Genomic DNA, 27,928 nt, shown 5'->3' with positions numbered 1-27,928 from the left:
GATCTAGAATTATTGCTCTTGCTATAACGTTCGCAGCAATACCTCACTTGTGTGGTGCGAACATTCTTTACATAAACGTGCAAGACCTGCATATGCATTCACCTCTGCGCATGAGCACAGGGAGTGGGAGTGCTTTAAACATTTTTTTATTCATTATTCATTTAATTAAAAAACCAAAAAATTAAAAAAACTATTTTTTTACACCGTTTTTTATAATTCTTTAAGGATTTTTCAATAAAGCATGACAGGTCCTCTTTATGGAGACATCTGGGGTCTCTACTCTACCCTTGAAAGCACGAGATAAAAAAATATATACAGTTGCAAGAAAAAGTATGTGAACCCCTTGGGATTACGAGGTGTTTTGCATGAATTGGGCATAAAATGTGCTCTGAACGTCATCTAAGTCACAACAATAGAAGAACACAGTCTGCTGAACATAATACTACACAAACAATAAATGTTGCCATGGTTTAATTGCACATAACATGTAAACATTCACAGTGCAGGGAGGAAAAAGTATGTGAGGCCCTAGCTTATTGACTTCTCCCAGAGCTAATTGGAGCCAGGAGTGAGCCAACCTTGACTCCAATCAGTGTGATGATATTGGATGTGTTTCTGACAGCTGTCCTGCCCTTAAAAAACACACACCTGTTTTGGGTTTACTGGTTTCAAGAAGCACTGTCTGATGTGAACCATGCCTCGCAGAAAAGAGCTCTCAGAAGACCTACCATCAAGAATTGTTGACTTGCATGAAGCTGGAAAGGGTTACAAAAGTATCTCCAAAAGCCTTGATGTTCATGTGTCTACGGTAAGACAGACTGTCTACAAATGGAGAAAGTTTAGCACTGTTGCTACTCTCCCTAGGCGTTGTCGTCCTGTAAGAGCACAGCGCAGAATGCTGCATGAGGTAAAGAAGAATCCCAGAGTGTCAGCTAAATACCTACAGAAATCTCTAGCACATGCTAACATTTTTGTTGACACATCTACAATAAGGAAAACATTAAACAAGAATGGAGTACATGGGAGGACACCACGGAGGAAACCATTGCTGTCCAAAAAGAATATTGCAGCACGTTTGAAGTTTGCAAAAGAGCACCTGGATGTTCCACAGCACTACTGGCAAAATATACTGTGGACAGATGAAACCAAGATTGAGTTGTTTGGGAAGAACAAACAACACTATGTGTGGAGAAAAAAAGGCACAGCACACCAACATCAAAACCTCATCCCCACTGTAAAACATGGCGGAGGGAGCATCATGGTTTGGGGCTGCTTTGCTGCCTCAGGGCCTGGACGGATTGATGTCATTGATGGGAAAATGAATTCCAGAGTTTATCAAGACATTTTGCAGGAAAACGTACGACCATCTGTCCACCAACTGAAGCTCCGCAGAGGATGGGTGATGCAACAGGACAATGACCCAAAGCATACAAGTAATTCAACAAAACAATGGCTGCAACAGCACAGAATACGCCTTCTGGAGTGGCCCAGTCAGAGTCCTGACCTCAACCCGATTGAAATGCTGTGGCATGACCTTAAGAGAGCGATTCACACCAGACATCCCAAGAATATTGCTACACTGAAACAGTTTTGTGAAGAGGGGTGGTCCAAAATTACTCCAGATCATTGTGCAGGTCTGATCTGCAACTACAGGAAACGTTTGGTTGAGGTTATTGCTGCCAAAGGAGGGTCAATCAGTTATTAAGTCCAAAAGTTCACATACTTTTTCCTCCCTGCACTGTGAATGTTTACATGCTATGTGCAATTATACCATGGCAACATCTAATGTTTGTGTAGTATTATGTTCAGCAGACTGTGTTCTTCTATTGTTGTGACTTAGATGACGTTCAGAGCACATTTTATGCCCACTTCATGCAAAACTCCACATAATCTCAAGGGGTTCACATACTTTTTCTTGCAACTGTATCAGCATTTAATGCTTTAAAGAGAGCCTGTCATGTTGAAAAAAAATGGCTAGCAGATATAAAGGTAAGGTGGATGGGCAAATTAAACCAGCAGAATTGTTTGCCCTATTCTTAGTTAGAATATCGGCCCTTTCTGCATGCAGGTAATGCAATAGCTTGTAAGCTCCCTCCCCACCCCCACACATGCCTGTTGACCATCCCTATGATGGGCTGCCTCACTGGCCAATAGAAAGATGTGGATGGCAAACAAGTTCTACTACTGCTATGAAGTTCAGAATCCTTGTTGAAATAGAACTTTAATGTAAAAGGTGAATTACAGGTATGATACCTTGCAGTGGTATGATAACATTACCATCACACATGTCAAGCTCTCCATTCAGCATAATGGCCTGCCTTTTAACTAGCTTGGCTAAGTCTTAAAGACGTTGCCTTTCCAACACTATCCTGTGGTCACACCAAGAAAAAACCACATTAATGGGTGTTCATTGTGTCTCCTCCTTTGTAGAGCACTATTTTACGCCAAAGGCAACTCCCTATTTGATAAATGCACTTCAAGACTAGAGATGAGCTATATGGAGAGCCTTCATTTAGCAACATTTTTGCCAAAGTTTTGCCATTTCAACAAAAATACTTTTTTTTTCTCAGTAGAAAGACTAGGTCTCCTTGCAGATTTTTATTTTTGTCTGTGACCCTGTTGCAAATTTTTTGTCATTTCCTGTCTGTTAAAACCGTTGTCAGCAGTAGAGGAAGTCCAGTGGAGATCCAGACAGGGCAGTTTGATATAGTGCCTAAGCATTAACACATTATAGCTGGCTAAAAACAGATCAAAATTCGGCCTTTTCAACAGGAACCGTCCGAATTTCAATCCATTTATGGGCAGACTGGTTGTACTGAAGTCAATCTATCGATCAATTTCAGTACAATTAACCTGTCTGTTTTTTTGTATGGATTAATGCCACTGGTTATAGCAGTAAGTGTATTTTGACAACTTTCAATGATTTTGAGAAACCACTCACTGTCAGAATACAATAGCGCAGCAAGAGGGATTCCATCATCAACACTGACTGTGTTGATGGGGAACTGAGCAATTTTCTTATCTTCAAACCATGGTTAAAAGGAAAAATTGCGTAATCTATGACCAATTTAAGAAGGAAACTCCCATTATATTGTTTGCTTTTAGGCTAGTGTGATTACATTCACTAATAAAATAAAAAGGTTTAACAAAGCTTTAATGCTTCTGAAGGTTGGGGAAGCTCCTTTAATAACCCTAGTGCCAAAAACTCCACGTATTAGCAGAAAACATATGTGTTGCCATTTATTTTGAATGGCGCCCTAATGCACATATACAGTAAAAGCAAAGACATCTGGGGCACCTGTCATGGGGCACCTGTGTCCTCACCCACACTTAAACCACACCCAAAAAAGCCTATGAAAAGGTACCAGGGGTATCTCATGGGGCCCCCTACTGACCCCGGGCCCTCGGGCAGTGCCTAAGTTCCCAAATGGTCAGTCCGCCCCTGGTCCAATTGCAATTTTCCATGTGTTAAAGCCCATTAAGAGCCCATTCAAAATGGATGAGCGGTCCTAATGTAATGCATCAATGGACAAAAATGTGTAGGTTAGTGCCATTCATATGTGTGAATTGGCCTTAATAAAAGGAGAGGAATGGCCATCCACTGACTGGTTGCTAAGAATGGCCTAAGAAAGAGGACTTGCAGTTATTGGAAAGTGGGTTTTCGTAAAGGTAAATTATTTTTCTTCAAGTAAATTTTTTCTATCAATCATATCATAGTTAAAATTGGAAGTTAACTATATGAAATTTCAGCAAAGACTACAAGGACCTTTTCTAGAAGCATATCACTTACCTGAAGTGAATTCAATGCTGCAAAAATTCCATGGATGGCAATAGACGTGCTTGCCATTGTCCCGATGCCAAAGGCCCAGGTCAGGCCGAGTAGAGGTGTTAGGATGAGTATACATTTTGTGATATGGTTTAAGGTGCTCTTTTCCTCTTTCTTAGGTTTATCCCCTACTGAAGGTCTGAGAACTTTAATAATTACCACCAGCAAGGTGATAAAATTCACTAATAAGATGGTTAAAGCTGGTAATGCAAATGCAAGGAATGCTTTGCTTTCTGTAATACTCAGCCAACATTTTTTGGGATACAGGTAGGTGTTGGAAGGCTGAGTGACTGCAACAGTGATCACTGCAATAATAACAGGGCATCCGTATCCCAGGAAGAATGAAATTCCCATCATGATTGTCTTGCTCAGATCATGGAAGACACACATTAGACGGTAGAATAGTATCAATCCCATTGTTAACATCCAGAAGAAGACACAAAGATAAAAGAGATGTGCAAAAAACGTTGCTGCTATACAGGCTTGAATTTTATCTGTTGTATTCATAGATGCACCAATGATAAACCAGATATCAGCCAATAAAAGTGTGACTGCAATGTTCATGATACAGACATGGCGAAGGTAGGAGGTCTTGTTCTTGGTGACAGACTTCCAGATCATGGCTTCAATTATGATACAGACCACTAAGCTGAGCATGGAGATGCCCATACCAATGTATGTAATAAAGGATAATACTATCTCAGCTTCTGGTGATAGTTCACTTGTTGACATGAGAATAGAAAAGGATGTCAAATGATCACAAATACACTTAACAATGTCACTGGTTATCTGGCTACGTAGTTGGCAGCCAGTGTTATCCCAATCTTGCTTTGTGAAGTTCCACCATACACAGCTGGCATTTGTCAGTGAGGAATTACTCATTTTAAAATCCATCCCAATCTTGAATTCAGATTGACTGCGTGACAAAACTGTTGTCATGACAAGACCATTCACAGTCAAATCGGAAGTAGAGTTTTGAGGGACACCTATGATATCTTTTAAAGTAGCATAGGCAACACTCACAATTTTTGTATCCTTCGGAATATTGTCCAGGATTGTTTTGTTAATTACAATGTTGCCAGTTAAATTGTTCACATCATTGAAATTAAAACTGGCATCATAATTATTTGGCAAGCTGCTTGCTATACTGCCAAGTAACTGGACGTTTTTCTTAGTTATATTAATTCCAGTGTCACTGAACTCCAGCTTCTTTGCAAATGATTCTACTGTATTTAACAGAGTCGAACTTTCTGTGGTTTTATTCTGAACCTGGCTCCAAGTGGTTGTCGTTGAGTTATCCACAACGATGCTGACAGAGTTTAGGAAGTCCTGTAAATAAAACCAGAAAGATTTAGAATTGATAGATAAATTTAAATTAAAAGATTCTGAATTAGTAGATGGTGAACTCTTTGTGAAGAATTGTGTAGGAAGGAGGAGGAAGTGATATCACAAACTCTAGAATACAAAACAACATAATATGGGAAGACACTCCACACCAGAGAGCAGTTCATCTGAAAGTGAAGAGGAGAGTGGAGGGAAACACATTTATTCAGAGAAGTGGTATCACAAAGGAAAGGCAAATAGGGCACTAGGGGGGGCACTAATGAGGAAAAATGGGGTGTTGGAAGAAGGTAATAAAGAAGTGGCACCAGTGGTTTCTGTATTTCCACATGGGAGTGATATCATACATAAGGGGAGTGAATAAAAAAAACAGTCAAGGAGGGAGGGATTACAGCTTGCATGAGAGGCAAAGGATCAGCAGGATTGACTGAGAAAGTGAATGAGTATATCAATAAAATCTTAAAACTATTTGTGACATCCTAACCATCATATGCTAACATTACTATACAATATTACTGTACCCCAAGGGAGCAATACTGATGACATATGATATTGAGGTTTTGCATTCCTTGATTCCTCATAATTTAGGCCTGACAGTGATGAAAAAAGTTTTAACTACTAGATGTATGGATGAAACATAAACACACTAGTTTTGTAGTGGATTTGCAGAAGTTTATCCGGACCAGTAACACATTTATGTTTAATAATGGCAGCTATTGCCAAGCCCAAGGTACGGTAATCGGCAAAAAATGTGCTCTGGCTTACACAAATTTATATTTCGGAGCATAGGAAAGGCACCTGTTCAGGGATGTGACCTTGTAAATGTACCTCTTCAGGATTCTTACCTGGTACAGGTATATCAATGATGTCTTTGGACAGGGAAAATGGAGGAAATTGCTAATTTTGTTAAGGCATATTGCTTGTTGCTCAAGGAACTCCTAGAATTCTTTGGAGGAACCCAAAAGTTCCATGGAACCCTGGTTGAGAAAGGCTGGCGTAGAACATTGAAAACAATATAAATCTGTCATCATACTGGAGCTTATTGTGAGTTTACTCATGCGTATTTGACCATCTCCTGATACATTAGATCATAAGCCAGGTTCTCATCAGAAAGTTATCATCTAATTATTGGCAATGGCGCATGTGTGAAATAAGAAATGCGAGATTCTGGACATTTTTTTAAATAATTTCCTAATTTGTTTTTTTTTCTGCCATTAGTAATCGGAAACCTTGTGACAAAACTACAGTCTGTAAACCTTGTCATTGCAGATATCTGCTCTAGGAAGATGTTTATGCCATTAGATTGACATATACCCTACATGTCTACTGTCTCCAAATCCCATCAGTTGTTAATTGTTTTACTCACAGTTTGCATCATTAGAAAAAAAAATGAAAAATTGGCCCCTGTACTTGAGTAAGGATTGAATCTATCAAAACGCTAAAAAAGAAAAAAAAATAGACTCTTGGCTTCTCTCTGTACCTTCACATAAAACGGTATGTATAATGATTTGTAAAATGTTGAAATGTTGTTGAGTCACTGATAGGAAGTAGCCTATGTCTGTAGCCCATAATGTCCTCAATTATTTTCCCACCAGGCCTGGGTGAAATAAAGCTCCGGACACCATAGTGTGCAAGCTAAATCTCTGAAAGTTTAATGCATGACAAGAACTGTTATACAGAACTCAGCAGGCGTTGCTTAATCTCAGGATGACCAATGAAACATTCCATTCTTATCAATATAGTTATGTGAAGAACAGAAACAGCAAATAGCTGAGAGATACCATATAAGGTGGTTCCGTTTACAGTGAAATAGAAACTGCTCTCAGAAAACGAGAGAATTTACAAGCGAAACTAACTGTTCACACATCTAGAAATGGAGGCATTATACAAAATGGATGCCAGTTAATTAAACATATTTCCTTACAGTCACTTTAATAGATAATATTTATATTATATATATATATATATATATATATATATATATATATACACACACACACACTGTATATGTATATACTGTATATTTAGGTGTGTTTGCGAACTCTTAGAGCAGGGGTCTCCAAACTTTCTAAACAAAGAGCCAGTTTATTGACCTTCAGACTTTTAGGGGGGCTGGACTGTGGCCACTGGGAGTAGAAAAGGTGCTGGCATCAGTGAGAAAAAATGATGACCCATCTTTGGTATCAAAAGGGAGGAATTGTGCCCCTTCATTGGTGTTATTGGAAGGTATTGTGCCCCATCATTGGTGTCATTGAGAGGAATTGTGCCCCTCTATTTCTTTCAGTGGGGGGAATTATTCCCCATTGCTGGTATCAGTGGATGAAATAGTGCCCCAAGGGCTGGGTAAGCAAGCAAAGGGCCAAATAAGTCCCCCCGAGCTGATATTTGGAGACCACTGTCCTAGAGTAAGATGAATAGATAGACAGATATAATCAGATTACATACAGTAGACAGGTTAGGCAGAATGTCTAGGCAGCAAACCTCATAAATATTCCCTGCTTACCTGCATAACCGTTGTTGGCACTGATGTAACAACACTTCCAACCTGCTGTAATATGTTGATCACAAGCTGAATGTTGTTAGGTGAACTAGTTATCTCTGGATTCTGGCTTACGGTGTTATTTAACAGAGCAACAATAGAGGGAACTTGTTGGTTAGGGATCGGGCTTGTACTCAGATCCTGTAAAATTATACAATAAAGTTCACTTAGCAAATATGTAGTATGACAGGAGATGCATTATCTTGATTATATGAATGTAATATATATACTGTGCCAAGTACAGTAGGAAAAATAATTTTATCCCCTGCAGATTTTGTAAGTTTGCCCACTTACAAAGAAATGAAGGGTCTATGATTTTTATCATAAGTGTATTTTAAATGATAGAGACAGAATATCAACCACACATTCAGAAAAAAATACATGATACAAATGTTATAAACGGAGATGCAATTCAGTGAGTAAAATAAGTATTTGATCCCGAAGCAAAACATGACTTAGTACTTGGTGGTGAAGCCCTTGTTGGCAAGCAAAGAGGTAGGACATGTCTTGTAGTTGGTTACCAGGTTTGCAAACATCTCAGGAGGAATTTTGGTCCACTCTTCTTTACAAATCTTCTCTAAGTCCTTCAGGCTTCTTGGCAACTCAAAATTTCAGCTCCATCCTGTCATGTAGGTAGGGAGCCTGACGTGGAAAGGAGGCGTCATGTTACTACTCCCGCTCGGAGCCCCTGATAGTGGGGACAGATGTCAGGAGTGGCATTAGTGCCGGGTGGGTCTGGAGATGATGGTAGGCAGGTGAGGACCCAGAAGATGCAGACCAGGTGCGGATGCAGGAACGTGGGTGCAGCAGCAGGCAGGTATGGCAGCAACCAGGATGCAGACCAGGTGCGGACACAGGAGCGTAGGTGTGGCAGCAGGCAGATATGGTGGTAACCAGGGTGCAGGCCAGGTGCAGGAATGTAGGTTCAGCAGCAGGTAAGTATGTGCAGCAGTGTCAGACAAGCTGGGTCAGGATCAATCGAGCGGATCAGGTACAAGGGAGCAGGCAAGTGGATAATCAGGGATAAGCTGGGTCGGTGCAGGTGGAGTTCTTTCTTAGTCAGGGTCAGATCAGATATAGGCAACAGAATCAGGTTATGATGTGCAGAACATTATAGACCAGAAGGCTAAGGCTAAACTGTGATGGTGGTTTAAATAGCCTGCCTTTCAGTGGTGTGTATGTTAGTGCACATGCGCGCACTTGCACGCTCCCGCGCATGCGTACTCGCACCGCCGCAGCTGACAGGGCTCCGGCGCCGATGCACAGCTGTGTGACGGCGAGGGAGCGATCCCTGACACCTCCATAAATTTCATATAGGATTATGGTCTGGGGACTGAGTAGGCCACTCCATGACATTAATGTGCTTCTTCTTGAGCCACTTGTTTGTTGCCTTGGCGGTATATTTTGGGTCATTCTCATGCTGGAAGACTCATCCATGACCCATCTTCAGTGTTCTGGCTGAGGGAAGAAGGTTTTATTAAGATTTTAAAATACATGGACCTGTCCGTTGGCCCCTCAATGCGGCAAAGTCGGCCTGTACCTTTAGCAGAGAAACAGCCCCAAAGCATAATGTGTCCACCTCCGTGCTTGACTGCAGGGATGGTGTTCTTAGGATCATAGTCAGCATTTTTCTTCCTTCAAACAAGGAGAGTTGAGTTAATGCCAAATAACTCAATTTTAGTCTCATCTGACCACAACACTTTCTCCCAATCCTTCTCTGAATTATTTAGATGTTCATTGGCAAACTTCAGACAGGCCTGTACATGTGCCTTCTTGAGGAGGGGGACCTTGCAGGCGCTGCAGGATTTCAATCCATGGTGGCGTATTATGTTACCAATGGTTTGTTTGGTGACTGTGGTCCCAACTGCCTTGAGATCATTCACAAGCTCCTCCTGTGTAGTTCTGGGGTGATCCTTCACTTTTCTCATGATTATCCCTACCCCATGGAGGAAAAATCTTGCATGGAGGTCCAGACCGAGGGCGAATGATGGTTATTTTGTATTTCTTTCACTCCAACAGTTGTCTCCTTCTTACAAAGCTTCTTGCTGATTGTCTTGTAGCCCATTCAAGCCTTGTGCAGGTCTGCAATCTTGTCCCTGATGTCCTTTGGCAGCTCGTTGATCTTGCCCATGGTGGTGCCCAAGAAAGTGATTCTGTGAACAGGTGTCTTTTATACACATAACGAGTTGTCATTAGGAACACCTTCTTAAAGTGACAGGACTAATCTGTGTACAACATGAGCACATAGCCAGTCTGTGGGAGCCAGAATTGTTGGTTGGTAGGGGATCAAATACTTATTTTACTCACTGAACTGCAATTCAATTTATAACATTTGTATCGTGTTTTTTCTGGATTTTTGGTTGTAATTCTGTCTCTATTATTTAAAATACACCTATGATAAAAATTATAGACCCTTCATTTCTTTGTAAGTGGGCAAACTTACAAAATCTGTAGGGGATCAAATAATTATTTCCCCCACTGTATATGTTTGAAAAATTGGATCTACTACTATATCCAGATGTACTTTAAACACAAGGTAAGTATTTTTGTTAATGTTTTTGACTATTTTGTAATTTGAAACAGTTTATGCATGTTCTTATGAATAAGTGTAATATTGAGTGCTAATATATTATAGAACCTATTTGAATCTGGCATTGTGAAAAGCTCTGATAGGGCTAAAGCTGGCCATATACTATACTAGCATATTTTTAAACAAATATTCTTTGAAAACGCTCAGAATCGACTTGCCAAATGTCTCTGGAAGTATGTCAAAATTAAATTTGCTTTTAACATTTGATTAATAATAATGGCTTTTCCAAGCAAAAACCTGGCCTGAGGAAGGAGTATGCATGCTCCAAGCGCATGCCAGTCAGCCAACCCGCCCTCTGACATCTGCTTCCAATGACATGACAGTTGGCAGCTTCAGATTCCTCAGCATCTTGGAGATCTGGAAACCATCAGTGCAGCCAAGCAATTCACAGATCACGCCCCAGCGGCCTGGAGAAGATTATCTACAGGGGAGGCCATCTTATGTGATATGCGATCCTTTATGCTAATTTTGTGAGTTGCTCTTCATATATTCATTAAATGGTTTTATGATTCATATTGCACTCAGAAAAGCGCTGCTGTGTTCCCTTCCTTTTATCCTTACTAAAGAGGAGCTTCTACTTTGACAGCTGGCAGCTTTTTGGACACGTTTTCTGGAATTTAGATTATGGACGTTTTATTGACGTTATAAAGACTATTGATAATCATATCATTCATCTTTTATGATACTAATCCGGTGATCCCCTTAACAGGGGCGGACTGACCAGTCAGGCATTGGCGCGCTGCCCGATGGCCTGGAATCAGTAAAGGGCCCCACGAGAGGGTTAACCTGCCCCCTGGATATGCCCACAGCTTCTATGCAGAAAGGAGGTTTAAGCAAGCCCCGAGGGGTCAATACGCACTGGGAATCACAGCCGGTGGTTCATGCAGCTATAGGAGAGGGCTCATGCTAGCTGGGATCAGAAAGTGATGGTGCATGGGGCAGCGGCAGACTCTCCGGCTACCTCTCCTCCTGGGGGATTCAGCGGTGGGGCGGATCCACATCACAGCTGTGGGTGCTAACTTGGAGATCTGGAGGACGGTACAGTGCAGAGTGGAGTCGTCGCTGAGCTGCTGGCAGCCTACCTTGTGTGCAGCAGGTCAGTGTGTAACCCCCAGGTACAGCTATTCCCTATATATAACACTGATATTTGTACATTGATATCTGTACACTGACTGCTATTCCCTATATATAACACTGACATCTGTACACTGAGTAAAGCAGTCAGTGTACAGACATCAGTGTTCTATATATAAGGAATAGCAGTCAGTGTACAGATATCAATGTACACATATCAGTGTTATATATAGGGAATAGCACTTAGTGAGAGACATTAGAGGTGTAATAGTACCTGTCACATGCCCATAATATCTTGATGAGGCTTGAGTGTAGGCAGGACACAGGGGGCCCCATGATCTCCTATTGCTCTGGGGTCCTATGAGTTGTCAGTCCGCCCCTGCCCCTTACTGATTACCTGAACACCACTGATCTCCCCCTTTTGTTCTCCCTGTGCCTGTGTGGGTTTCCTCCCAGACTCCAAAGACATGCTGGTAGGTTAATTGGCTCCTGTCTAAATTGGCCTTAGGATGTGGGTTAGGGACCTTAGATTGTAAGCTTCTTGAGGGCAGGGACTGATGTGAATGTACAACATACTGTATGTGTAAATGGTTATGATGTTATATGTACTGGTAATATAAAAAAAAATTATGTCCCTTTTCATGGTGCCTTACAAGTGGGCAGATTGTATTCTGGTGCGCAGTTGTATCGCTTAACTTCTCTATGGCCTAGGCAGGTGTCCTAGTTGTGTCTTTGGATGTTATGTTGTCATGTTGTGGCATATGGCTGAAAAAGCACTGTAAATAAACATACCGCAGCTTGGTTGCTCAGGCTGTTGAGAACTTTATTAACACACTTATCGCTGGTCTTTATCCACGTGGTTCCATTGCAAGTGAAAGTACAAGTTCCTTCCAGATTGGAATTAATCTGCTGACAGGAAACCATGTAGTTTTGGTTTGCTTCTCCAGCACCAATGACAACTGATAAACCAGGGGGCGAACCTTCGCATTTTGGATCTGCAGAGAAAATGAATTTAAAACAAGGGTTCATTACCATGTTACACATTTTATTTATTAAATTACAGTTACCTAAAATAATTATTTTACATTGCCATAAAATCACTAAATGTGAAGCCCAGTACATCCATCTTCCTTTGACAGCACCTGTGTTGTAGTAAAATTTCTATTTCAGGTTGGTGCACTGTATGAACACATGACTGTTGGACTTGCAGAATCCCCGAGGCTAATATTTACCTACCCCCCCTTAAAAACACCACCACCCCTTCAAAACCTTTCCACCCAGATAAACACGCAACTCTCTTTTTGGTGTAAAACCGGTCATAGCAGCCATTTATTTAACATAACTCAAACATAAATTTCTTACAGTAACTCAATTGATACCTGACAGTAAAATACCACCCGGGTCCAAGGTCTCTGAAGGCACCATTACTCCCATCACCAACTCGGCTGTATCTGATACCCAATGAAAGGCCCCCAGCCGCTACTACACCGCCTCGGGGACAATACTACTGTTACTTAACCCAGATACAGCCAAATGAACTCCCACATTACCAACATGACCTTTTATTGGGAAGGGACACCCATACCTACGATGGGCCCAACCCATAATTCCTCAACTTGTCACTCCACCACCGCCTTCAAAGACCCATCGACCCCTGCCGGCTGCCATGACAAACGAACAAACACTTCGGGACACAACAGCTGTCCTGAACCCTGAACAAACGCCATGAACCCACATAAAGCAAACACCACGAACAACCCATCAAACAGCAAAACAACACCGGAACAAACACAACGACAAAACTATAACCAACACAACAAACAGAATACAAACCAACTTCAGGGCGGGAGGGCGGCAGAAACCACCTCCGTGATGGCACAAGCTCCGACTGACTCCGACAAGACCCAACCCCCCATTTCAAATCCTGCAAGACCACCCACAATGCTGCGTACACCAATCAAGTAAGTAACCACCCCCCATCCCCTTTTTCCTTGCCTATACTCTACCCAAATTACACTCTCCGCCTCGTCTGCACGCCCCAGTCATGCTGGCCCTCCCTTATACTTCGCTCAGTCCAGGCCTTGACTGATCATGCTTGCCCATGACTAAATTACTGGGCATACTTGCATCCCTGCACCCATCATTTTTTTTGTCCTTGACAAACGTGCGCTGTGTGCATAGAACAACACTCTTGCTGATACAAGACAATGAGGGTTTTTATGTGGTAGACTTTCAGCATCTCAAGTGCATGTACATGGAATTATAATGACCATAAATGGAGCAATCATATGATAATATTTAGAATCTCCCCATCAGCTTTTTATTTAAATAACTTTGACTTTATGTTTGTATAAAGGACTGCTGGGGATTATAATAATTTTATAAATATTCAATAAATTCCTGGATTTCCATGGACTTCCTAATTGTTCTTGTCAACTTTCTAAAATTTGTGAGATGGCTAAAACATCAGACAATATATAATTTGAACTTGATCTATTTTTCCTATTCACAGGGGGTGCATTCGTATGAAATTTAAGATCCCCAGGTTTCCCAGGAGGCTGTGGGAAGGTTGTGTCATGTCACCGCTGCCTAGGTTAGTGATGGTCAATTTACTGGAAAAAAGGTGGGGGGGGATGAGGCCTCTGACATCCCCAGGCGACTAAAGAGTACTGTCAGAGATTTCTACCATACTGTTAGAGATGTGGGTATGGTCAGAGACTGGACCATACTACCAGCATGTTTGAAAACGGGAGATATGCTTCAGAGGACCATTAGGGACTGGGGAAATATTACATGAGACACTGGCTCAGTGCTCCCACTACTGGGTGTTGGGGCCTAAAGACTGAGCAGTAAGTACCATGAATGCTCAAATTGGGCATCATATGCCTAAGTGAACAGACCCAAAGATGAAGTCTAAGAACATTTCACTGTTTTTGGAGTTTTTATATTCTTTTACAGTTAGCAAAAATTAGGTTATCTTTACTTAATGGTCTGCTTTATTGTTGTTGTAAGTGTTGTTAAAAGAACGTTGTGGTCACATGATGGAATTTCTATTTTTGCACTTAACATAGCTTTGATTTTTATCTCACATGTAATGTAATGCGATTGATGTGTACATGTGGAAGATCACTCTGTTTGTCAGCAAGGTGGCAACAGGTATCTAGCAAGTCATGAAGGATTGATCCACAAGGATAGAGTGCTCAGCAACTAGAAACCAGCACAACCTGCTGACAAACCTGCTGCATTAATCTTTCACATACCTGCGCCACAATAAAAGTCTTTAAAATGATGGTGACATTTAATCCTTGCAAAAATAAAGGCTATTAACACATCTCAAAACACCTTAACAACATGCAGAGGGTTAAAACAAGATGACACTGCCCTTTCATGGTACACACAAGTTTTTGTGGGCTTATGGAACTGCAACAGATAAAGAATGTCATGGTGCTGTAGTTCTTGGTGGGCACAATGAACAGTGATGAGCTAAGGTTCAACCCAAGCATGCGGGAAGCTGTCACATGCTAGCGGGCCACTGGCCCAAACAGCTACAGCTGGGGAATACCTAGCCCTGAGGCTGCACTTAACAAATGGGCTGGGATGCTAAAGACATCATTGACCCCATAGGGTCACATGGCCATATTTGGTCAACGACCTGTCCTAATGTGACCATATTAGGTAAGTGATGAAACCAACATCCCCACCGCTATCGTGTGACCGCTTCCTGCACGTTTCGACCAAACTGGGTTCAGTCCAAACCTTTGTTCATCACTAGTGGTGAAACTAATCTTCCAGCAAAAGCAATCTTTGCACCTCTCATCAGTTGGTCACGACATTTCAAAAGAAAAAAGGAAGTTGGTGCTGGAAGACGTCCCTTAGACGTCCCTCAGATCTGAACAGGGAGCAGGTAGCTTAAAGGCCTGGTTCACACCATGGCGCAGATATGCGAGTATTTCTGCACCCATTCTGCAAGGGCACAACAAAATCAATTGTTCTCTATGTGCCATGTTCACAACACAACACTAGTATCAGGTGAGGATTTTTCTCTGCTCAGGAATCTGCAACATGTATAAAACTCACTGAAACGCACATGAACTTGTGTCTCTGCAAGGGAAATCTGCATTTTTTCCCATCGGTTTTTCTGCATGTAATGATGTGAATGAGGCCTAAGATTTTTTCACATGGGCTTTTCACATGGGTCTGCCTGTCAGTTTTTTTTTCATGTAGACCTGATTGTAAGCTCAATGTAATTCTGTGGACAGGTGGATGTAAACAGACGTGCATCCGTTTTAATCAGAAAAATAAACAAAAAAAGACTGCCTTCTTTTCTGTTTTTCCAGACCTAAATGTGAGGGATCAGAGGTAACCTTATATAAATGGATGCAAGTCCATTTTTGTCAGGATACCCATATCTCAAAACTTAGTTCAGAGAGGTCTGCTGTCAAAATGGGGGAAAAAAAATTCAATGGGCACAGATGTCACATTTGTGCCATCCCATTATGCTCCAAGTCAGCAGGAAATCCCTGTCAAAGGACAATTATAATGCCCAATATATGTCACTAACCACTTGTTCTGCTCAGAGCCACAGCCTAGAACATTGCATTAGTACTGCTCTGGGAGTTAAAGCTGCCCTGTCCCAGCCTAATACTTTCCTGGGCTTCAGCAGTATGGAGAAAGTTACTATAACACCACGCACCGTGGCTTCTTTGGTGAAATGTGCTAACATGGTCACTGGAGCTAATATGTTACAGTCAGATGACCATTGTAACTTATTATGTGTGAGGACATCAGATATGCTTGTGACATCCATTTAGCACCATGACACCTAGTAATGTGAATTCGGCATGTGAAGACACTCACCTTCACAGCTCCAAACATCCCCTGGAACAAGAGTCAGGCTTTGCATACACCATTAACAGCCATCAGCCTCTCTCAGGATCCCCGTGATGCGTGTGTCCCTTCTTCCTTTCCTTCTTTCAGGGGACAACACTGCCCCCCTGAAAAAAGCTGCTGCCCCCCTGAAAAATGCCGCCCTAGGCAAATGCCTTGTTTGCCTTGTGGTAAATACACCCCTGCTTAGAAGACTGTCCTGCACATTCATGCATGCTCAACCTATTTTGGCTGTAATTTTTCTAGTAGATTAATTCCTATATTATCAGCAGCATCTAATGACCACAACATGGTATAGTTTTATGAAATACCTCAATGAAAAAATATACTGCATTTTGGCCACTAGAGAGAGCTAATGATCAAAGGAATTAATCTATTAGAGAAATTATGCCCGATATTCATTGAACATGCCAGGAATGTGTGTGGCGTTCATCCAATGATTGTTTTTAGAATAGAACCATTAACTAAAACACAGCATTCCAAATGAACCAATCAAAGAACATGCACAATTTGCTAAGTTCAAAATTGAAAATAAAGAGATAAGAAAACTTACTTGCTATGTAATTAAGTACCATGTCATCACTCCTCACAGTATCATTTAATAAATTGGTAATGGTGCAGTAAGCTGTCAAATATCCACAGTTGGGCTGAGAAAGAGTATATTTAGCTGTAAAACAGCTTCCAGAAAGAGTCATAGCTGTGAAGGAAGAGTTACAACATATATGTTATTATGGCAATGGCAACAACCTTAATACCTGTTTACCTCTCAGACAATGTACATTCATTATTAAGAAGGATCCAACAACTGCAAGTAGATGATACCAAGTCAAATTCAGGTCTTTAAACGGTTTGCATTTAAAAATATGCATTCAATGATTTAGTAAAGGACATATTTAATGTTTAGCTTTCCAGCTGCCCAATCTTTGCATCCCATCACTGCCGAAGATTCTTCAGCATCTAACATACTTCTGGGTTTATCAGATGCCCGATCCCCCTGCTGAGTGCTGTGGTTCTATCCACCACCCCTATGTCACTATTGTTTCTTTAATGACATAGGCTCAAGCAGAAGGAACTACAGCACATGGTTATGGGGACGGGAACAGTTTCAGCTTTTTAAGAAATCAGCAGTATAGGCAATGGGAGAGAAAAGTACTAACTGCATTCTTCTGTGAACATCTCTTTGTTTAATTGTTTTTTTTTTAGAAATGAGTCCCTTTTATGACTACAGGGCTGCATTAAGGCTGGACTCCAGGCAAAAAACTAAATACACAAAATATATAAATATAAAACATTTAAGAGAGCTGATTTACTATCCAAAAGCACAGTCCTGCCTGGCAGGGGAGAGGTTGTGATCTTTCTCTGCTGCTGTTTCACTGTCACTAACAGGTCTTCTACCAGATCCTGTGACTAGACAGTGAAAAGAGAAGCAGCTCATCTCTCTGTCACTTTGATTTCTCCTTCTATCAGCATGCTTCTTGCACAACTGATAGGCTCCCTGTGCTGCTTCCTCCTCTCCTTTCCTGAGCTCTGCTGTACAGGGACCAGGGGTGGACTGACAATTCATGGGGTCCCCGGGCAATAGGGGATCATGGGGCCCCTGTGTCCTTGCCCAAACTTAAAAAATCCTTTGAAAAAGGTACCAGGGGCATCTCATGGGGCCCCCTACTGACCCCGGGCCCTCGGGGAATGCCCGAGTTTCCAAATGGTCAGTCCGTCCCTGACAGGGACTGATGCCAAGTCAAATTCAGGCACTTACACTGCGGGCATTCATAAGAACAAAACACATTTCAGAATGTACCAGGACCCATTCACACCAGAAGCCGTTGGATGCAGTTAGATGCATTTGTGACTGCATTCTAAAAGCATAGACAGTCCAAAACCCAGGTTATCCTATAGGCATAGTTCACACCACTACAGTGCAGTGAAAAAAGTACAGCATGCTGCATTTTTCTTGCACCACAAATGCACAAAAACACTTACAAACGCATATAAATGTGCTTGAACACAGTGCAACGCATCACAGTGCACATAAAAGCTCAATGAAAAAAAGAAGAAGGAAGTGACCTCACAGAACAAATGTGGGTAGAAAAATCAGCTACATGTAGATGTGCATAAAAAGGCACATCAGTTGCATGCAAATGTGCAATAATAAAACACGCAGTAGACATGCAGTTTCTGGTGTGAATGGACCTTTAATGAATATAGAGCTTCATTATTGTGTATTGTTTATATTTACTGGGAGTTCAGCTTTAAATATAGGGGAGATCAATTTAAAGATCTGTATAATAAGCTTTTCTCAGCTGGGACTGACACAATAGTCACTGGGCAAAAAATATTTTTTTTGAGGATAAAAAAATTGTTCTCAAGCAGTTCTGCCTACTTTTTTTTAACATATATTTTAATAAGGCTCATCGCCTGGTAATCCTATGAATAACACACTCCCTGTCCCTGGGTGACTATGTATCTGTGATCTATGGAGGAAGCTGTGGTTGTCACCAGACTGGACTTCAAGTATGTCTGCTTTTGTTCATCTTGATTGTATGTGGGCTAATGTTGTTAACTTAAAATATATATAGGGAAATCAGGACCTCCTTCCTAATGCTGGTCATTCCTCTTGTGACAACTAAAGATCTATATAGGGCAATCAGGAACTCCTTCCTCCTGTCAGGGATCCCCCTAATGATTACTAAAGATCTACACACACTGGCCACTTTTACACCTGTTCAGTTGGTTGGTAACAGAAATTGCTAATCAGCCAATCACATGGCAGCAACTCAATGCATTTAGGCATCTAGACATGGTGAAGACAACTTGCTGAAGTTCAAATCGAGCATCAGAATGGGGAAGAAAGGGGATTTAAGTGACTTTGAACGTGGCATGGTTGTGGGTGCCAGATGGGCTGGTTTGAGTATTTCAAAAACTGGGATTTGTATCACACAACTATCTCTAGGGTTTATAAAGAATGGTCCGAAAAAGGGAAAATATCCAGTGAGTGACAGTTGTGTGGAATAAAATTCATTGTTGATGTCAGAGGAGAATGGGCAGACTGGTTTGAGACAATAGAAAGGCAACAGTAACTCAAATAACCACTCGTTATAACCAAGGTATACAGAATACCATCTCTGAATGCAGATGGGCTACAGCAGCAGAAAACCACACTGGGAGCCACTTCTGTCAGTTAAAAACAGGAAACGGAGCCTACAGTTCACACAAGCTCACCAAAATTGAACAATAGAAGATTGGAAAAACTTTGCCTGGTCTGATGAGTCTCGATTTCAGCTGAAACATTCCGATGGTAGGGTCAGAATATGGAGTAAACAAGAAAGCATGAATCCTTTCTGCCTGTATCAACGGTTTAAACTCATGGTGGTGGTGCAATGGTAAGGAGGATATTTTCTTGGCACACTTTGGGCCCCTTAGTACCAAATGAGCATCGTTTAAACACAACAGCCTACCTGAGTATTGTTGCTGATCATGTCCATCCCTCTATGACTACAGTGTACCCATCTTCTGATGGCTACTTCCAGCAGGATAATGCACCATGCCACAAAGCTCAAATCATCTCAAACTGGTTTCTTGAACATGACAATGGGTTCAATGTACTCCAATGACCTCCACAGTCACCAGATCTCAATCCAATAGAGCACCTTTAGAATGTGGTGGGACAGGAGATTCGCATCATGGACGTGCTGCCGACAAATCTGCAGCAACTGTGAGATTCTATCATATCAATAAGGACCAAAATCTCTGAGGAATGTTTCCAAGACCTTGTTGAATCTATGCCATGGAGAATTAAGGTAGTTCTGAAGGCAAAAAGGGGTCCAACTCAGTACTTGTAAGGTGTACCTAATAAAGTGGCCGGTGAATGTATGTACTGCATAGAGGAAGCAGAACCTCCTTCCTAATGCTGGTGATCCTCCTAGTGATATATAAAAATCTAGGAGGATCAGAACCTCCTTCCTCCTGCCGGGGATGCCTCTAGTAAAAGCTAATGACCTATAGAGAGGAATCAGGACCTCCTTCCTCCTACCAGGGATCCCTCTAGTGATAACTAAAGATATTTATAGGCGAATCAGGACCTCCTTGTTTCCGCTCTGATCCCTCCAGTGAAACACCTCAGAATTCCTATCACATCTAAATTCAAGCCAATATTTTTTTTGTTTGTCTTATCTTTAGATAATAGTGGGAAATGATTAGGACCCCTGTTGGTTTTCATTGATCTCTGGGGCTCCATTGGAAAGACTTTCTACATTTACTGTCCGGTGACAACAGTTTTGCCTAAGAGGTGAAAATTATAATGGAGTCCCATATAGAATTAAAAACCAGACAGCAGAGCTTCCACACTGTCCAAAACTAACAGAAAATGTTTTGGCTGAACATGCAAGCACTTTCCCTCCCTAGGTCAGCAAATTTAAACAGGGTATTTTGGAACTGCTTTTTACGCATAAACCGAATATGCATGTAGCCCTCATTCCTACAGTACTTTCTTTGTGATTTATTTTTCATATAAATTACTTTAATGTTTATGATGAATGTCAAAATGCATTATATGTTAATTAAAAATTTCTATTACGGATGGTAGAGCTGCTTCCTGAACTGTCGATTTGTAAGGTGGATGATAGATAGGCTTTAATGTTGTCCACACAGCATGAAAAGTTGACAAAAGAGTTGCATGTGAATCCTGTATTAATCGGGGATCTGGTAATCTGTGAACTTTTGGCCCTTCTGTACACATTAATTGTCCGGTTTCCTGAATAGGCGTCATTAACCACACAAATGAAAGTTCCTGCAAGACAGAAAACATATCAAAAGCTGTAAGGTAAATAGAGATATAAAATGCAGGTATTTTGTTTGTGCTTGCTAAATATGCCCCGCAGGTATCTTCATAGTACACAGGGTATATATGGCACGTCCTGTCCCTCTCCCTCTGTTACCATTCTTTTGCCACTATTATTGGCAATTTCAGGCTGTCAAAATGTCTGTTCCAGTCTGCCTTTATCTGTGCTTATAATCCTTAATGGTCCCCAGCAGTGAACCATGGATTGTTCCAGTCTGCCTTTATCTGTGCTCATCCTACTTCATGGTCCCTAGCCGTGAACCAAGGGCTGTTCCAGTCTGCTTTTATCTGTGCTCATCTTACTTCATGGTCCCCAGCAGTGAACCATAGGCTGTTCCAGTCTGCCTTTATCTGTGCTCATCTTACTTCATGGTCCCCAGCAGTGAACCATGGGCTGTTCCAGTCTGCTTTTATCTGTGCTCATCCTACTTCAGGGTCCCCAGCAGTGAACCATGGGCTGTTCCAGTCTGCCTTTATCTGTGCTCATCCTACTTCAGGGTCCCTAGCCGTGAACCATGGGCTGTTCCAGTCTGCCTTTATCTGTGCTCATCTTACTTCAGGGTCCCCAGCAGTGAACCATGGGCTGTTCCAGACTGCCTTTATCTGTGCTCATCCTACTTCAGGGTCCCCAGCAGTGAACCATGGGCTGTTCCAGTCTGCCTTTATCTGTGCTCATCCTACTTCAGGCTCCCTAGCCGTGAACCATGGGCTGTTCCAGTCTGCCTTTATCTGTGCTCATCTTACTTCAGGGTCCCTAGCCATGAACCATGGGCTGTTCCAGTCTGCCTTTATCTGTGCTCATCTTACTTCATGGTCCCTAGCCATGAACCATGATAATATTATATTGTGGTGCTAATGCAGAAAATTCACAATAAATCATACAGCATCACTGAAAAGAAAGATGCATAAAACCAAATTGTTAAACTGTGTCAAAAGCCAAAACCAAAATGTAATATATTACTGCTTACTCGTAATTAGTGCTGTGGCTGCATTTGTCTTCTTTTTTCAAATTTATTTTGCTTTCTTAACACCTGGTAATCCTGCAAATACCATACTTCCCATCCCTGGGTAGTTACATCACTCCTCCACTGATCTATGGAGGGAACTATGGTTGTCACCCTTGGCTGCACTCCTGGTATGGAGTACTAACATATCAGTATCTCTTCATCTCCATTACTTGGGAGGCAGGGCAATTGGTAGTTTACAGAAGGTAGCAGAAAGGAAGATATAGGAACCTGCGCTGGGCACTGCCCTTCCTCAACAGTTTCCAATAGCCTTAGTTTTGGTACCATAGTTCAGAGTGGGAACCACATTGCCACTATTAATGGATGTATAAAGCCTGACTGAAGACTGTCATTCCTTCCTATGAACCAATCAATGTCTCCCTTATATGTTCTAATATCCCCTAGTAGCAGGATTCAGAAGAGCAAGTTGATTGCTAGGAAGGAATTGGAAACTATCAGACACATAATACATAAAGCCTGTTGATACCGATATGTGGCTGTCATAGACATTTAAGACCTCTGCTTTTTGTTATGATTTTAGATGCAGAATGTAAATGTTAGCTGGCCACCAGCAATGTACCCCAGTATATCCGGTCACCCCCACCCTGTCTGCCTGTAGGCGATCTTTGAAAACTCACTTATTCAAGGAAGCTTACCCCACCTCCACCTAAGAACTGTACTTGAGCCACCTCCATCAGAACATCCCCTGCAGCTATCACCTTTTGTACCACCTCCCCCTTCCTTTAGATTGTAAGCTCCACAAGCAGGGCCCCCCTAGTTCTTCTGCATTCAACTGCATTGCAATTGTACTGTCTCCCTTTTTATTGTAAAGCACTGCACAAACTGTTGGCGCTATATAAATCATGTATAATAATAATAATCTAATAATATTTCTGGTGTTTCCAGATCAGTCTACTTACCATTCCAGTTCACTGACGTGCTAGTGGATGGGATTGTCAGAACAGAATTACATGTAGACAGAGTAGTATCAATGCGCACGTTAGTATTAATGTTGCTGCGCACGTTGTCATTACCCATAAAATACCAGGTCATGTTCTTTGCATTTGTGATGCTACATTTACACGTTAAAGTGAGGTCAGTCCATTCCGAAATATCATATGTGCTTCCAGTGACGTTAACTTGATCTAAGCAGACAGTAAAAGAGAACAGAGTTTTAACAGTCATATATGCAGCATACTCACTATGCTAGTCCTTGCATTTCAAGTAATGGAACCTGTAAGTATGAAGCCTTTGCCCCCCTAGGCTATGCTCAATTATTTTAGGGCCTGTGTCATAGGGCTTTAGGCTTCTGCTGGTGGCACCTGTTTGACATCAGTCTGAGACACTCCTGGGATCATTCAGAATTCTTTGACAGGTGCATGTGACCTGCAGTTTACCTCCTTTTGACTTGCTTAACACTATCACATCCCTCAGCCCTGACTGGAGCAACTCAGAGCTTACACAGAGCTCTCTTTCCTAGCTCCAGGCAGCTGAACATAGCAGTAGGAGATTGAAGGAAAGGTCAGTATGTGCTTCAGTGGAGGAAAAAATGTAAATCCTTCACACTGACAGTACACATATATGCGACTGCTAGGCGAGTGGGCCTTGAGGCTGCATATATGCGTACCAAAATGTAATCAAACCAGTGTCGAGAGAGCCTACCCTGTATTCTCCCATCACAGCGCCTAGTGGAAAGTAGCAATCGGGAGATTTTCGATCATGTGACCGCTAAGACAGCCAATCACAGCAGTCACATGATCATAAACCCCGCCCTGCCTCCCACATCAGAAACTCCTTACACGGCTGGGAGGCGCTGGAGTTAAGGGGTTAAAGTGATACTAAAGGCTTAATTTTTTTAACAAACATGTCATATTTACCAGCTCTGTGCAATGGTTTTGCACAGAGCAGTCCCAGTCCTCTTCTCAGGGCCCCTGCCAATGCTCTGGGCTCCTTTCATGCTTGCTCGCCCCCAAGCCCATAAGTGCCCATAAGACACTCAGAATGGGACTTGGCCTTGTCGCCACTGCCTCCTCACTGGTTGTGATTGACCTTGGCTCCTGCATGAAAGTAAAAACCCTCAGCCTTTACAACTACTTTAAATCAAACCTGCAGTCTTGCCCTGAACCTGAAAGGTTTGCTTTACATGCTTCAAGAACCACATTCACCACAGTCCACAGAAAGCAGTATTGTTCTCTTGTGTCTCTAGGGAAGAAAGTTAAGGGGACTCTTCTAATAGTTCAACATAAACGTATAGTATGTAGTTATCAAATCCCCCCCATATCATCCATCTGTGCATTCAGCACCAAACATCAGTCAAATATGTGAACAGTCTAAACAGCAGGACCAACCCCAGCCAAGATGACTGTGTATGGCCAAATGTATTGGTCTTTTCCCATAATACGTACATGAGGCTATATAGTTTACTGTAATGTCCTGGGTTAGAATAGCTCCTTTATTTGTTGTACAGGTACAGCTGAAGCCAGAGGTCTGTGTTGAGGCACACGACTGAGGATCTGCCGTAATGGTGTAAGATTGGCACGTTGAGGAGGATTCTGAGATTCCTATGGATATAAAACAAAGAAGCAGAGATACTGAAACTCATGTAATATTAGAAAAAAAAGCAAAAAAGAAAAATAAAAAGTAATAAAGAAATAGCATAATGTAATGCTTGGCAAAACTGTTTGTCCTAATTCTTGCATTAGGACAAAGGAAACAGATCCAATAGAATATGAATACTAATAATTAATGGTACTTGTTTAGACTGTCACACAGGAGCCTTTAGATGGACTTTGAGAAGATAGCACAGTACATGGGAAATGTTGTATCCCTTTACTGCAGCAAATGTGGTAATAGGTGATAGAGACCAAAATGTAAAATAGACAATTAGACCGTGCAATAGATATAAATTAGAAAGCTGGTGATTACTTGAATCACAATTTACAGCTTTTCCAACAAGATTATACATATAACACAGGTACATCCATCCATGGATAAGCTGGGGCTGTTATTAGATCAGAAGACACCTTAAAAGGTAAACAATAATAATTGGGATCTTTTTTTTTAGGTTTTTACTCTTCTAAAGCCCATCCCTTTACTTACTAGCTCTCATCCCTCCCAGTTTACCCCCCACCCATCATTAGTGTAGCCCTAAACATTTTTTCTGTGTATTTTTTGGTCCTGTGACATCACTGACCATTTGGAAACTCGGGCACTGCCCCGAGGGCCCGGGGTCAGTAGGAGGCCTCATGAGATGCCCCTGGCACCTTTTTCATAGGCTTTTTTGAGTTTGGGCAAGGACACAGGGGCCCCATGATCCCCCATTGCCCTGGGGCCTCATGAGTTGTCAGTCCGCCCCTGGTGGTGTCCTAAATGTTGCAGAAAATGGTGCAGCATTCTACTGTGATCTGGATTTGGGGGGGTGCACATGCCATGATGCCCTCGACAAGAGGTGTTTGAATGGTGAATGATGATGAGCACCATATAATCTTGAAGGACAGGACTAGATCAGTGAGATGAGTCTGCAGTGAACAATGCTGGTGAGAAGGTGAACACAGCAGCTGAAGATGCTTATTTTCTTTTAAACAGCTGCTGGTAGATCCTCATCTTTGTATTTTATTCTATGTGCGTTTCTGTGTTCAAAATGCACCGCTCTTGCGATCTGTTGCAGGTTTCAATGTAATCGTAATGACACCCCAGATGCAGTTAGAAAACAAAGTGTGTTTGCCTGCACTAGATTGAATGGTACAGAAGTACCGTGGGATCCGATTGCACTGCGTTTGTTAAAGAAGTGCATGCACTACTTTTGGTGCGATCCAGTGCAATTTCATCCCACTCAAATGAATGGGCTGAAAATCACATCGCACTGAATCGCACAGTAAAGTGCTTCAGTGTGAACCAGCCTTTAAAGTGGTAGTAAAGTCCACAGTATTTTTTCTTTTTAGGGGGTCCCTGCAGGTAAATGCTATCTAGTATGCACAGAATGCAAGCACATTATAGCAGACTTACCTGCCAAAGAAGCCATCCAGCGCTGCGGTGTGATTGGGTCCCAAGCATTTTCATCTTTGCCGGGTCTTCCTTCCAGGTTCTGTGTATTCAGCCGCTTCAATGGTCACAATGATGTTACTCATTGTACAGAGGGCCCCCAAATGTCTGATCTACTGCACATGATGGCTGACAGGCAGGAGGAAGCTTTTATGACAAAGAGACTGACAAGATCTCTTCTGTCATAAATATCTTGCCTGTCAGCAATTTTTAAAAATGTGGCTTTACTACCACATTAAGCCATTTTTTTCCTGTTTTTTTTTGCTTATTTGATGTTTATAAATAAACATTTTAGGCAGGGTTCACTCACAACACAGGTTTCACAGAAAACTATGGGTTTTCTAAACAGACAGCATCGCAGAACCTGTTTGCCTTTAGACCACTTCTCCCTCATTGTAACATCAAATAGAACCATCTGAATGCAGGAAAGTGAAGTCATCTTGTAAAAAAAAAAAAGACAGCTGTGTTCTTTTTTTTTTTAATTTGGAATAATTACCAACAATGTTTCCACTAGTTTTCTGACAGGTGAGATTAAATGTCACATTTCCTCCTTTTGTGCAGCACTGAATTATTCCAACCTTCGTGTTGTTACAGGTAACAACTGAGTTCATCGGTGTCAGATCCAGAGTATTAACTTGTATAGTCGAGACTGCTGTATAAGTGAAGGTATTCAGAACTATGTTGCACTGGTAGTTGCCTTAAAAACAAAAAAGGTATAAACAAAGGTAAAATAAATTGTGAAATAATAATGGAACATTTTCATTGAATGCATACATTTTATTTATCCTTCTTTGAACTTCTCAGCAGCTAGAGGATAGTGATACATATTCCGCAAGCCTAAATAAATGCTTAGAAAAAAGCACCTGGCTTTGTTTCCTAACAAAGCCATATGATTGCCAGGCTGATTACCATGTCAAAGCAAAGTCATGTCACTGGCAGTTGCCACTGTATTTCTTTCTAGGTGCACCTGATTTGCACAAAGAAATAAATAATTTTCTTAGGGGCATAGTTCATATAGTTCATATAGTTCATAGTTGCTGCCAGACTCATCCACCTCACTAACCGTTCTGTATCCGTCACCCCTCTCTGCCAATCCCTCCACTGGCTCCCAGTTGCCCAACGGATAAAATTTAAAACTCTAACAATGACATAAAGCCATCCACAACACTGCCCCAAATTACATAACCGATCTTATCTGTAAATATCACACAAACCGTATGCTCCGCTCCTCGCAAGACCTCTTACTCTCTAGCTCCCTTATTTCCTCCTCCCATGCTCATCTCCAAGACTTCTCCAGGGCATCACCCATCCTCTGGAACTCCCTACCCCAATCTATCAGACTATCACCTACTCTACTTGCCTTTCGGCAATCACTGAAAACCTCTCTCTTCAGGGAAGCCTATCCCGCCCTCTGCTAATTTTGGAATCCTCTACTCTTCCAACCACTCCATCCCCAACAGTGATTACCTACTGTACCATTCACCCCTCCCTCCTAGATTGTAAGTTCCAAGGAGCAGGGCCCTCAAATCCCTCTTGTATTGAACTCTATTGTTACTGTATTGTCTCCCATTATAATGGAAAGCGCTGAGCAAACCGTTGGCGCTCTATAAATCCTGTATAATAATAATAATAATATAATGCAAAAACATAACAAATGTGCCCACATTAATAACATTAAAAATTATTTTTTACATTTTTGCATTGAAGAGCATTGAAATAGTGATCAATACATCGCATGTGCAAAGCGCGTCCCAGCCCCAGGTCCATACATAGGTACAGACCTTTCAAA

At 41.7% G+C, this 27,928-nt stretch overlaps 1 protein-coding gene across 2 annotated transcripts in view; it reads right to left on the bottom strand.

Moving 5' to 3' along the window:
* The window catches only part of LOC149447646 (adhesion G protein-coupled receptor F5-like), a 266,556-nt gene that overhangs the window by 14,226 nt on the left and 224,402 nt on the right, over positions 1-27,928 (bottom strand). For both annotated transcript variants that reach the window (XM_089652270.1, XM_089652269.1), the window contains exons 10-17: positions 26,636-26,836; positions 24,504-24,659; positions 23,019-23,243; positions 20,831-21,043; positions 16,811-16,954; positions 12,163-12,365; positions 7,671-7,847; positions 3,791-5,155 (exon numbers count right to left, since the gene is read on the bottom strand). In XM_089652270.1, coding sequence (XP_089508396.1) covers positions 3,791-5,155; positions 7,671-7,847; positions 12,163-12,365; positions 16,811-16,954; positions 20,831-21,043; positions 23,019-23,243; positions 24,504-24,659; positions 26,636-26,836 — 2,684 coding nt within the window. The remainder of the gene's footprint in view (positions 1-3,790; positions 5,156-7,670; positions 7,848-12,162; positions 12,366-16,810; positions 16,955-20,830; positions 21,044-23,018; positions 23,244-24,503; positions 24,660-26,635; positions 26,837-27,928) is intronic.

Source organism: Staurois parvus, unplaced genomic scaffold (assembly GCF_062004578.1).
Source record: "Staurois parvus isolate SC_StPar_1 unplaced genomic scaffold, SC_StPar_1.0 ptg000678l, whole genome shotgun sequence".
In the NCBI taxonomy this organism is placed as follows: domain Eukaryota; kingdom Metazoa; phylum Chordata; class Amphibia; order Anura; family Ranidae; genus Staurois; species Staurois parvus.
This window is presented reverse-complemented; position numbering and strand designations above follow the sequence as displayed.